Below are 12,500 nucleotides of genomic sequence, written 5' to 3' on the forward strand. Positions count from 1 at the left end.
AGGTGATGAGATAGGTTTAGTTGTACATGTTGAGCAGAGTCCGCCTCACCTTCAGCAGCGCCACGACGAGCTTGGAGAAATCTCCACTGGATTCACTGATCAAGTCCTTCTCCAGGTCCCGCTTAAACTCTTAAAGAAACGGCGAAGAAACATCACACTTATTACGGTGCAATTATCAGGTCTTAATGAATGCAATGTTTTAGTGATAATATAATAAATGCACTACTAAACTACTAAACTAAACTTTTCAAACTAATTTATACCTTAAACTGATCAAAAGTGAAAACAATGTTACAAAAGATTTTACTTCAAAATAAATGCTGTTCTTTTTAACTTTCTATTCATCAAATAATCCTGAAAAATACAAAATATGATAAAATTCATCAATAAATCAGACTCTACTGTATATTCACATAGAAAACCTCTGTTTTACATTGGAATAATATTTCACTGTTTTTACTGTATTTTCGTTCAAATAAATGAAGCCTTGGGGAGCAGAAGAAATGAATAAATATCCTAATATTTTGAATGGAAAGTGTATCAAACATATTTAAAAATGAGTGAATTATCAGTTCTCAAAATGTCAATTCCATTCAAAGCATTTTTGTGGTTTGACTGTGAAAACCACAGATAATCATAGACACGGCTTTTAATATCATTAATTACATTTTTGTACATTGTTCTTAAAGCACCTTGACTGTATGCAGTCCTGATGTCGGAGATCTGCGCCGGCGTCCTGCTGCACAACACCTCTAGAAGAGTCTCTTCATCTGTACCAGCACCCTAAACACACACACACATACACACACACGCACACGCACACGCACACGCACACGCAGACACACAGACAGACAGACACACGCACGCACACGCACGCACACGCACGCGCACGCGCACGCACACGCACGCACACGCACGCGCACGCACACGCACACGCACACACACACACACACACAGACAGACACACACACACACACACGCACAGTATGAATGGATGTGGATCTGTAGTTAAATGTATAGCGATCACACACACACACACGCGCAGAGAATTGCACTATTAATGCTAAACCTCCATGGCTTTGCGCAAGCGATGGGCCTCGAACTGCTCCGGGATCATCATCAGACCGAGTATCAGAGACTGCAGATCACCGGAAAGAAACTTCTTCAGACTCGCCTGCAGTTCCTGTAACACACACACACACACACACACACACACACACACACACACACACACACACACACACACACACACACACACACACACACACACACACACACACACACACACACACACACACACACACACACACACACACACACACACACACAGTTTACCTACTCCTCTTGATATGAATTTCGTATAGTCTTTATGGGGATTATCCATTGACTTCAATTGATAATTGTTAATAATTATTCGAGTTAATAATATTTTCTGTTCCCTAAACCTAAACCATATCCTCTCCATCCCAATTACTATCACCAGTCTTTTTAAAATCCATTTTGTACTTGTTTATCGTCCTTCAGGGTGTCGTGGAGGGGTGAGGCGTCTAAGACCCAACATCTGGCTACTGGAGTGCCTCAGGGCTCAGTGCTGGGACCGCTTCTCTTCTCCATCTACATGACATCACTAGATCTGTGATTCAGAAACATGGAGGATCCGACGGGAGCCGCCCGCATCTCAGCCTGACACACATCTCTGGCCACCTTCAACTAAACCTTGTGAAGACAGAGCTACTCGTGGTCCCGGCTAACCCAGCACTTCATCACAACTTCTCCATTCAGCGAGTTTCATCATCCATATTCCCATCAAGGTCGGCCAGGAACCTTGGAGTTGTGATTGATGATCAATTGAACTTTACAGTCCGCATTGCTAGAACTGCCGGTCCTGGAGATTTGTCTTGTACAACATTATGAGGATCAGGCCTTTCCAATCAGAGCTGCACAACTCCTTCTCCGAGCTCTTGTTCTGTCCAGACTGGACTATTGTAATGCTCTCCTTCCAGCATCTGTCAAACCTCTGCAACTGATCCAGACGCTGCAGCAAGAGTGTGTTTATCGAGTCACTCCTCTCCACATAAACCTGCACTGGTGGCCAATTCCACTCAAATCTAATTCAAGGCACTGACGCATTTGGAGATAGATTCGTTTCTTGCTTACCATTTGTGAGACGTTCTTGTAGACGCGTGCCAGAGACTGTCTCTGAGCATTACTGCGATTGGCTATTGTTCTCACAACGGTGCTCACATCTTTAACAAAAAAATATGGTAGTTTGAAATTAAAACATTTCAATATGACAGAATACTAGCAGTCTAACAATTACTACCACAATAGTCATTCCTATACACGAACCCTTCTTCTCCAGAGCAGCGTGCAGGAGCGCAACATCTCTCTCGGGACGGAAGTTCGGGAATGGCCGAACGGATCCCAGCGTTCCCCACCACATGCCTTCAGTCTGAGGGACGAGGAACACACAGGACACGCGGTTAATAAATCACGACAACATTTCTATTTCAAATTTTAAAAATGCACGATATATCGGCCACCATATCAGTATCGCCCGATATGAGCATTTTTTATGTTATCTTTATCGGCCCAATAAGAAAATTTGTCCGATATATTAAAGTCGATAAATAATGGATTATTTCCTTCAGCTGAGACGCTTCAGATGCTCTGCTCAACATGATGGGTTATTGCTTGAAATATGAATGGAATCACTTAAAAAAGGAAAATACAGTTCACTGCAACAAGTTGTCATAAAGGCTACATAAAATTATAATTTGATAAAATATATAATTGTGTGATTGGGATATGGCTTTTAATTGTGAAACTTTTGTTTTTGTAATCGGGCTCTTAAAAATGATATACAAATTTGGATTTAGACGTATCGGCCAATATATCGGCTATCGGCTTTCAAATATAAAGAATTATCGGTTATCGGACAAAATTTTTATATCGGTGCATTCCTAGAAAAAAATGGTAGTGAGAAGATGATTCATGACAAACTATCCCAAAGTACGACACATCCACGGATACAGAGGGAAAGAGTGCAGATACAGACACTGACCATCAGAGGAGACCGATCCTGTGAGCTCGACTCTTTCTCCATCGCAGAACTCGTCAGTGGAGGAGCTTATGAAGTCTGGAGGGAAACCAGTCCAAGTGTTTTTAACTACTAACATTTAAATGAATCATTGCATACATGCATGTATTGTGTAGATGCACCATGCTCTTCCTCAGTTTTTCTGTCTCGCACAAATATCTCAACACTCTTAAACCAAGACACATTTACTGGAGAAACAACATGAGTCATGACTGAAGATATTAAGTCTTGTTTTCTGAAAAATATCAAGTGAGTTTGTGTTTAAAACAAGAAAAATATCTGTCAGTGGAGTCAGAAAAATAATCTAGTTTTCCCTTTGAAAGAACAGATATTTATTCTTGTTTTAAGCACAAACTGATTGTTTTTTTTAGGCTTCATATCTGGAAAACTGAAGGTGTTTTACCTGCTGAAGTGTGTCTGACTCGAGCTCGAGTGTCTGCTCTTTTACAGATGCTGGATCTGATCAAACTCAATATCGCAGGATGAAAACTCAATGTTTTAAAAGGCTTAAGAGGAATAAACCAGTCCTGCTTTCCGTACGCTTTCTCAGACGCGTCTGATGCAAAACACACAGAACGTCTCAAACCTAATAGAAGATCTCAATGGCTCAGATCGGATCGGATCAGATATCCCATCATGGGTGTAACCTGGACACGCACAAAACCCCTAAAAACCTGCAGAACTGGAAGACTCAATCGACTGGATTCCTCCCAAAACAACCTTTTCTGAATCAAACGAAACTTCAAAAGAACATGTTTGGATTCACAGTGTCGTGGTAAAGATGCGGTGTAAAGCAGGATGTAATCTGAGAGACGTGAGAAGGTGTTGTTAATGTCAACAGAGCTGAACAAACCTGTAAATAAGCTCAAGTCAAACACTGTGAGAACTCTCCGCCTGAAAGAACAACACTGGCGTTGGGTTAGTGGAGATCTCACGACATCTACGTGCTTCTCATTCATACACACCGTTATCAGACATCTTTACACGTCACAAACATGCTGGAATCTCAACCATCGCATCTGATCTCAGAGCAAACGCGACACAATCCAGATTCCTCACAGAACAAACACTCTTCCAGTAATGTTACTAGCACATTCGTTCAAAGTTATCTTGTCCTTAATAATGTTCTCAATGCATTAGCACAACAACAGTATATACATCACTCATGTAACTACTCGCTTCAGAACATTCAGAGAACTTTCAAAAGTAACGTTACCATAAAGTTTGAAGAATGGAATATTCCCAAAAAAACTGGACGTTTTGATAATTTATAAATAACGTTTTCATAACGTAGCAGGAACATTAACAAAACGTTCTTGGCTGGGTCTGCATGTATTCTGATACGAGAGTGTTTTATCCATCGGTATAGGAAAACTAGACGAGTACAGTTAGATGTTGGCTTGAGAAAGCCTCGCCAGAACGTTAGAAGTGAAAGCTTGACGTGTAATAGTTTAGACAGACAGACAGAGTTTTAAAAGCTTAAAGGATTTAAACCTGAAGTAGTTTTAAGTTTGAATCTCAAAGTTTGAAGTTTTTAAGTCTCTCAGATAAATAGTTTGCTATGTGGTTGCTAGGGTACTCAGGTGGTTGCTAGGGTGTTGCTATGCGGTTGCTAGGGTACTCAGGTGGTTGCTAGGGTGTTGCTATGCGGTTGCAAAGAGAAGAAGATGAAGAAGAACTACAATGGATTCTGTCATGATTTTGTTTTACAGTTTTATTATAAAATTAAAGCCACTCCCTGGTACATAATATTTCACAATTTCCTTTGAAAAATAACATTTACACATAATAAAGTTTCTTGGTTTTCCAAAGACATGGCGACTTTACACGACTCGGACACCATCACACTTTTTGGTATTAAAAACAAACCGGGCAGGATTCAAGCGAACAGCATTTGCAGCGGCTATAAACTAATCGATATTAAAGCATACAAACCAGAATATACCCAATATGTCAAAGAACATGTAGGAAATAAAATAACATTAATGTGTAAACAGACAAAATGAGCAGAAATGAAAGAATGTTTCGAAAGTCACTGGATTCATATATGAAATCTGAGAGAGCACTATATTCATGTGATGCATATGGAGAATATCTGGTTTTAAGTGACTTTATAAAGGTTACACCACCAGCACCATCTGCAGTGTGTACATCGTAAATGACCTGTAGGTAATATTCATGTTTTATGTGCAAATAACACACGGGATGCAGGCGAGAGCTCGGGTGACCTCTGACCTCTCCTCTCATTGGTGAATGTATCTGTTCGATCTCGTCTGCACAGGATAAACTCTCTTCAGAATGAGTGTCGTATGTCAGAGTGGGTGGAGTTAGAAGGAGAGGTGGGTCACATGATCATGAGAGGGGGCGGGGTCAGAAGGAGAGGTGGGTCACGTGATCATGAGAGGGGGCGGGGTTAGAAGGAGAGATGGGTCACATGATCATGAGAGGGGGCGGGGTCAGAAGGAGAGGTGGGTCACGTGATCATGAGAGGGGGCGGGGTCAGAAGGAGAGGTGGGTCACGTGATTATGAGAGGGGGCGGGGTCAGAAGGAGAGGTGGGTCACGTGATCATGAGAGGGGGCGGGGTTAGAAGGAGAGGTGGGTCACATGATCATGAGAAGGGGCGAAGTCAGAAGGAGAGGCGGGTCATGTGATCATGAGAGGGGCGGGGTCAGAAGGAGAGGCGGGTCAAGTGATCACGAGAGGGGGCGGGGTCAGAAGGAGAGGCGGGTCACGTGATCACGAGAAGGGGTGGTGTCAGAATGAGAGGCGGGTCACGTGATCATGAGAGGGGGCGGGGTCAGAAGGAGAGGCGGGTCACATGATCACAAGAGGGGGCGGGGTCAGAAGGAGAGGCGGGTCACGTGATCACGAGAGGGGGCGGGGTCAGAATGAGAGGCGGGTCACGTGATCATGAGAGGGGGCGGGGTCAGAAGGAGAGGCGGGTCACGTGATCACGAGAGGGGGCGGGGTCAGAAGGAGAGGCGGGTCACGTGATCACGAGAGGGGGCGGGGTCAGAAGGAGAGGTGGGTCACGTGATCACGAGAGGGGGCAGGGTCAGAAGGAGAGGTGGGTCACGTGATCACGAGAGGGGGCGGGGTCAGAAGGAGAGGCGGGTCACATGATCACAAGAGGGGGCGGGGTCAGAAGGAGAGGCGGGTCACGTGATCACGAGAGGGGGCGGGGTCAGAATGAGAGGCGGGTCACGTGATCATGAGAGGGGGCGGGGTCAGAAGGAGAGGCGGGTCACGTGATCACGAGAGGGGGCGGGGTCAGAAGGAGAGGCGGGTCACGTGATCACGAGAGGGGGCAGGGTCAGAAGGAGAGGTGGGTCACGTGATCACGAGAGGGGGCAGGGTCAGAAGGAGAGGCGGGTCACGTGATCACGAGAGGGGGCGGGGTCAGAAGGAGAGGCGGGTCACGTGATCATGAGGGGGCGGGGTCAGAAGGAGAGGTGGGTCACGTGATCACGAGAGGGGGCGGGGTCAGAAGGAGAGGCGGGTCACATGATCACAAGAGGGGGCGGGTTCAGAAGGAGAGGCGGGTCACGTGATCACGAGAGGGGGCGGGGTCAGACGAACTCCAGCTCCCACTGCTGGCTCTCCCGCTCCTCGTTCTCCTCTCGGATCACCAAGTGCTCTCTGTCGTAAGTTTTGCCTCCTGTAAAACAGAGGAATCAGATTGACAAAAATTTAGTTTTTATGGAAGCTTGTTTCTGCCATGAAATAAAAAAGGTAGTTTCGTCTTTTTCTAATATATTCCATTTGCTCTTTGCATTTTTTATTGCGTTGTTTAGATTTATTTTTGAACGACAATTTAGTTGAGTGATTGACAAAAAACAAACAAAAAGTGTTAGGCATATAAAATGTAATATTTTTAATAATAAATCATAAAATAAACGACTAGTGTGTTAAAGCTTGTTCTCACCCTTGATATCCAGCACCATCCCCGGGAAGGTGTTGCTCTTGATTTGACCTCTGACCTCTGCGCTCCAGGTCTGCACCGGCACACGCGTCTCCGTCCACAACACCACTTTAGCACCGGACTCCACGTTACCCATTACCTGAAGACTCGTGCTTCGGGCCAGCTGACACACACACACACACACACACACACAATGAGTTTTTATAAAGCGCTTTTTACAGCACGCTGGGCCCTATCTTGCACCCAGCGCAATTGACTTTGTACACGACGCATGTATCATTCCTATTCTGCACCCGCGCACAGCGGACTTTTCCCTCCACAGACACGTCGGTAAATTAGGGAATGAACTTGCGCTCGCAGGGGCGGTTCGGCGAAAAGAGGAGCGTGTTCCGGCGCAAACGCTCAATGGCGTGCGCTGGCAAACCCGCCGTTATAATAGCGATCCGCCGTGGAACAAGCGCGCCGGCTCTTGAAGGGAATGTGAGAGGACGCTCTGATTGGTTTATTTCACGTTACGCCCAAACCACACCTATGAGTAATGAAGCGACTTCAGACCAACACATTTTAGATTTGCGTCGGGCGCAAGAGTCCGGGATCCGTTTCGCGTTTGATACTTGCGTTTCAGAGCGTTACAATAGGGCCCAGAGAGTTTCAAAGCAGCTTCACAGAGATAATCAGCAGAGTGTGTTTCTAGAAGAGAATAGCGCCACAGTCCAGCTTAAGTTAGTTCAGTGATGCTTCATTTTTGTTGTAAAAAAGTTATTAATTTAGTTCATTTATATATATATAGCGGCTCTGGAGTAAACCGTGATGTCATTGTCCAGCTCAGCTCTCGTATAATGCTGTCAGTGCAGCAGATCTGTAATATTGCTGGATATATAATGTAGTGTAGCACACCTTGTTCTTGATGAGCCCGTCCTGATAGAGCCACACGTCACTCATGCCCTCGACCAGTTCCGACACGACCACGCGACCCGTCTTCATGTCCTCCACGCCGCCCTGCACCGACACGTAGTGGCCCGTCTCCTTATTCCTCACGCGGAACAGCCGTTGCTTCTACAGGGACATTAGCACAACTATACAAAACACTCTTGTGTAGAGAACATCCTTCTAACTCACGTTCAATTTAACTTATATTGCACATTTACAACAGCCACTAGGCGGACCAAAGTGCTGTACACAACAAGATTAAAAGAAGATATAACATAACAACAAAGAACAAGTCACCATAAAACAGGAGTAGCAAGACATTATCACTCTTAAATATAGATGAGTGAAACCAGCCAAAGAACAGCATGAATATACTGAAGAGAACAGGTCAGGATTAAAGAGCTGCATGAGAAGAGGAGGTGATGAGGAGAGGAGGTGATGAGAAGAGGAGGTGATGAGAAGAGGAGGTGATGAGAAGAGGAGGTGATGAGAAGAGGAGGTGATGAGAAGAGGAGGTGATGAGAAGAGGAAGTGATGAGGAGAGGAGGTGATGAGAAGAGGAGGTGATGAGGAGAGGAGGTGATGAGGAGAGGAGGTGATGAGGAGAGGAGGAGATGAGAAGAGGAGGTGATGAGGAGAGGAGGTGATGAGAAGAGGAGGTGATGAGAAGAGGAGGTGATGAGGAGAGGAGGTTATGAGGAGAGGAGGTGATGAGAAGAGGAAGTGATGAGAAGAGGAGGTGATGAGGAGAGGAGGTTATGAGGAGAGGAGGTGATGAGAAGAGGAGGTGATGAGAAGAGGAGGTGATGAGAAGAGGAGGTGATGAGGAGAGGAGGTTATGAGGAGAGGAGGTGATGAGAAGAGGAAGTGATGAGGAGAGGAGGTGATGAGAAGAGGAGGTGATGAGAAGAGGAGGTGATGAGAAGAGGAGGTGATGAGGAGAGGAGGTGATGAGGAGAGGAGGAGATGAGAAGAGGAGGTGATGAGAAGAGGAGGTGATGAGGAGAGGAGGTGATGAGGAGAGGAGGAGATGAGAAGAGGAGGTGATGAGGAGAGGAGGTGATGAGAAGAGGAGGTGATGAGGAGAGGAGGAGATGAGGAGAGGAGGTGATGAGAAGAGGAGGTTATGAGGAGAGGAGGAGATGAGGAGAGGAGGTGATGAGAAGAGGAGGTGATGAGAAGAGGAGGTGATGAGGAGAGGAGGTGATGAGAAGAGGAGGTTATGAGGAGAGGAGGAGATGAGGAGAGGAGGTGATGAGAAGAGGAGGTTATGAGGAGAGGAGGAGATGAGGAGAGGAGGTGATGAGAAGAGGAGGTGATGAGAAGAGGAGGTGATGAGGAGAGGAGGTGATGAGAAGAGGAGGTTATGAGGAGAGGAGGAGATGAGGAGAGGAGGTGATGAGAAGAGGAGGTTATGAGGAGAGGAGGAGATGAGGAGAGGAGGTGATGAGAAGAGGAGGTGATGAGAAGAGGAGGTGATGAGGAGAGGAGGTGATGAGGAGAGGAGGTGATGAGGAGAGGAGGTGAGGAGGAGAGGAGGAGATGAGGAGAGGAGGTGATGAGAAGAGGAGGTGATGCGAAGAGGAGGTGATGAGGAGAGGAGGTGATGAGAAGAGGAGGTTATGAGGAGAGGAGGAGATGAGGAGAGGAGGTGATGAGGAGAGGAGGTGATGAGAAGAGGAGGTGATGAGAAGAGGAGGTGATGAGAAGAGGAGGTGATGAGAAGAGGAGGTGATGAGGAGAGGAGGTTATGAGGAGAGGAGGTGATGAGAAGAGGAAGTGATGAGGAGAGGAGGTGATGAGAAGAGGAGGTGATGAGGAGAGGAGGTGATGAGGAGAGGAGGAGATGAGAAGAGGAGGTGATGAGAAGAGGAGGTGATGAGGAGAGGAGGTGATGAGGAGAGGAGGAGATGAGAAGAGGAGGTGATGAGGAGAGGAGGTGATGAGAAGAGGAGGTGATGAGGAGAGGAGGAGATGAGGAGAGGAGGTGATGAGAAGAGGAGGTTATGAGGAGAGGAGGAGATGAGGAGAGGAGGTGATGAGAAGAGGAGGTGATGAGAAGAGGAGGTGATGAGGAGAGGAGGTGATGAGAAGAGGAGGTTATGAGGAGAGGAGGAGATGAGGAGAGGAGGTGATGAGAAGAGGAGGTTATGAGGAGAGGAGGAGATGAGGAGAGGAGGTGATGAGAAGAGGAGGTGATGAGAAGAGGAGGTGATGAGGAGAGGAGGTGATGAGAAGAGGAGGTTATGAGGAGAGGAGGAGATGAGGAGAGGAGGTGATGAGAAGAGGAGGTTATGAGGAGAGGAGGAGATGAGGAGAGGAGGTGATGAGAAGAGGAGGTGATGAGAAGAGGAGGTGATGAGGAGAGGAGGTGATGAGGAGAGGAGGTGATGAGGAGAGGAGGTGAGGAGGAGAGGAGGAGATGAGGAGAGGAGGTGATGAGAAGAGGAGGTGATGCGAAGAGGAGGTGATGAGGAGAGGAGGTGATGAGAAGAGGAGGTTATGAGGAGAGGAGGAGATGAGGAGAGGAGGTGATGAGAAGAGGAGGTGATGAGGAGAGGAGGTGATGAGAAGAGGAGGTTATGAGGAGAGGAGGTGATGAGAAGAGGAGGTGATGAGAAGAGGAGGTGATGAGGAGAGGAGGTGATGAGAAGAGGAGGTTATGAGGAGAGGAGGTGATGAGAAGAGGAGGTGATGAGGAGAGGAGGTTATGAGGAGAGGAGGTGATGAGAAGAGGAGGTGATGAGAAGAGGAGGTTATGAGGAGAGGAGGTGATGAGAAGAGGAGGTGATGAGAAGAGGAGGTGATGAGGAGAGGAGGTGATGAGAAGAGGAGGTTATGAGGAGAGGAGGAGATGAGGAGAGGAGGTGATGAGAAGAGGAGGTGATGAGAAGAGGAGGTTATGAGGAGAGGAGGTGATGAGAAGAGGAGGTGATGAGAAGAGGAGGTGATGAGGAGAGGAGGTGATGAGGAGAGGAGGTTATGAGGAGAGGAGGAGATGAGGAGAGGAGGTGATGAGAAGAGGAGGTTATGAGGAGAGGAGGTGATGAGAAGAGGAGGTGATGAGAAGAGGAGGTGATGAGGAGAGGAGGTGATGAGAAGAGGAGGTTATGAGGAGAGGAGGTGATGAGAAGAGGAGGTGATGAGGAGAGGAGGTTATGAGGAGAGGAGGTGATGAGAAGAGGAGGTGATGAGAAGAGGAGGTGATGAGGAGAGGAGGAGATGAGAAGAGGAGGTGATGAGAAGAGGAGGTGATGAGGAGAGGAGGTTATGAGGAGAGGAGGTGATGAGGAGAGGAGGTTATGAGGAGAGGAGGTGATGAGAAGAGGAGGTGATGAGAAGAGGAGGTGATGAGGAGAGGAGGAGATGAGAAGAGGAGGTGATGAGAAGAGGAGGTGATGAGAAGAGGAGGTGATGAGAAGAGGAGGTGATGAGAAGAGGAAGTGATGAGGAGAGGAGGTGATGAGAAGAGGAGGTGATGAGGAGAGGAGGTGATGAGAAGAGGAGGTGATGAGAAGAGGAGGTGATGAGAAGAGGAGGTGATGAGGAGAGGAGGTGATGAGGAGAGGAGGTGATGAGAAGAGGAGGAGATGAGGAGAGGAGGTGATGAGGAGAGGAGGTGATGAGAAGAGGAGGTGATGAGAAGAGGAGGTGATGAGGAGAGGAGGAGATGAGAAGAGGAGGTGATGAGAAGAGGAGGTGATGAGAAGAGGAGGTGATGAGGAGAGGAGGTGATGAGAAGAGGAGGTGATGAGAAGAGGAGGTGATGAGGAGAGGAGGTGATGAGAAGAGGAGGTGATGAGAAGAGGAGGTGATGAGGAGAGGAGGTTATGAGGAGAGGAGGAGATGAGGAGAGGAGGTGATGAGGAGAGGAGGAGATGAGGAGAGGAGGAGATGAGGAGAGGAGGTGATGAGAAGAGGAGGTGATGAGGAGAGGAGGAGATGAGGAGAGGAGGAGATGAGAAGAGGAGGTGATGAGGAGAGGAGGTGATGAGGAGAGGAGGAGATGAGGAGAGGAGGTTATGAGGAGAGGAGGAGATGAGAAGAGGAGGTGATGAGGAGCACTGACCTGTCTGACGGGATACAACGACCCGACGCACGACACGGAGCTGAACTTCTGCCAGTTCGGGATTTCAATGGGTTCCAAAAGGAACTGGCGCCCCCTGTAGTTGCTGTGTTCACACAACACCCAGCTGAGGAGAGACACACACACTCTTCATATTACACAGCTTTGGGGTTGGTTAAGATTTTATTTTTTTAAAAGAGATTAATAGTCTTATTCATCAAGGATGCATTAAAGTGATCAAAAGTGACAGTAAAGACATTTATAATGTTACAGAAGATTATATTTCAAATAAATGCTGTACTTTGTATTTATCAAAGAATCATGAAAAACGTTTCCACTGAGATATGAACTGTTCAACACTGATAATAATCATAAATGTGTCTTGATCATCAGATCATCATATTATACAGATTTCTGGAGGAGCATGTGACACTGAAGACTGGAGTAATGATGATAAATTCAGGAATAAATTACACTTTA

General features: G+C 46.8%; 2 protein-coding genes across 3 annotated transcripts in view; both read right to left on the minus strand.

The window, feature by feature from the left end:
• Positions 1-3,907, minus strand: part of anxa14 (annexin A14) — a 7,822-nt gene extending 3,915 nt beyond the window's left edge. The window contains exons 1-7 of one of the 2 annotated variants that reach the window (XM_079590736.1): positions 3,504-3,907; positions 3,065-3,139; positions 2,350-2,452; positions 2,158-2,246; positions 1,070-1,183; positions 693-783; positions 50-129 (exon numbers count right to left, since the gene is read on the minus strand). In XM_079590736.1, the coding sequence (XP_079446862.1) occupies positions 50-129; positions 693-783; positions 1,070-1,183; positions 2,158-2,246; positions 2,350-2,452; positions 3,065-3,106 (519 nt within the window). In that variant the 5' untranslated portion in view covers positions 3,107-3,139; positions 3,504-3,907. The remainder of the gene's footprint in view (positions 1-49; positions 130-692; positions 784-1,069; positions 1,184-2,157; positions 2,247-2,349; positions 2,453-3,064; positions 3,140-3,503) is intronic. The other variant, XM_079590737.1, reaches the window with a different exon arrangement.
• An 889-nt stretch (positions 3,908-4,796) lies between these two features.
• Positions 4,797-12,500, minus strand: part of crybg2 (crystallin beta-gamma domain containing 2) — a 34,779-nt gene continuing 27,075 nt past the window's right edge. Inside the window, exons 17-20 of the mRNA XM_079591754.1 lie at positions 12,024-12,147; positions 7,922-8,080; positions 7,028-7,187; positions 4,797-6,760 (exon numbers count right to left, since the gene is read on the minus strand). Coding sequence (XP_079447880.1) covers positions 6,672-6,760; positions 7,028-7,187; positions 7,922-8,080; positions 12,024-12,147 — 532 coding nt within the window. The 3' untranslated portion in view covers positions 4,797-6,671. The remainder of the gene's footprint in view (positions 6,761-7,027; positions 7,188-7,921; positions 8,081-12,023; positions 12,148-12,500) is intronic.

Source organism: Phoxinus phoxinus (genome assembly GCF_949152265.1).
Source record: "Phoxinus phoxinus genome assembly, chromosome: 19".
Taxonomy (NCBI): Eukaryota; Metazoa; Chordata; class Actinopteri; order Cypriniformes; family Leuciscidae; genus Phoxinus; species Phoxinus phoxinus.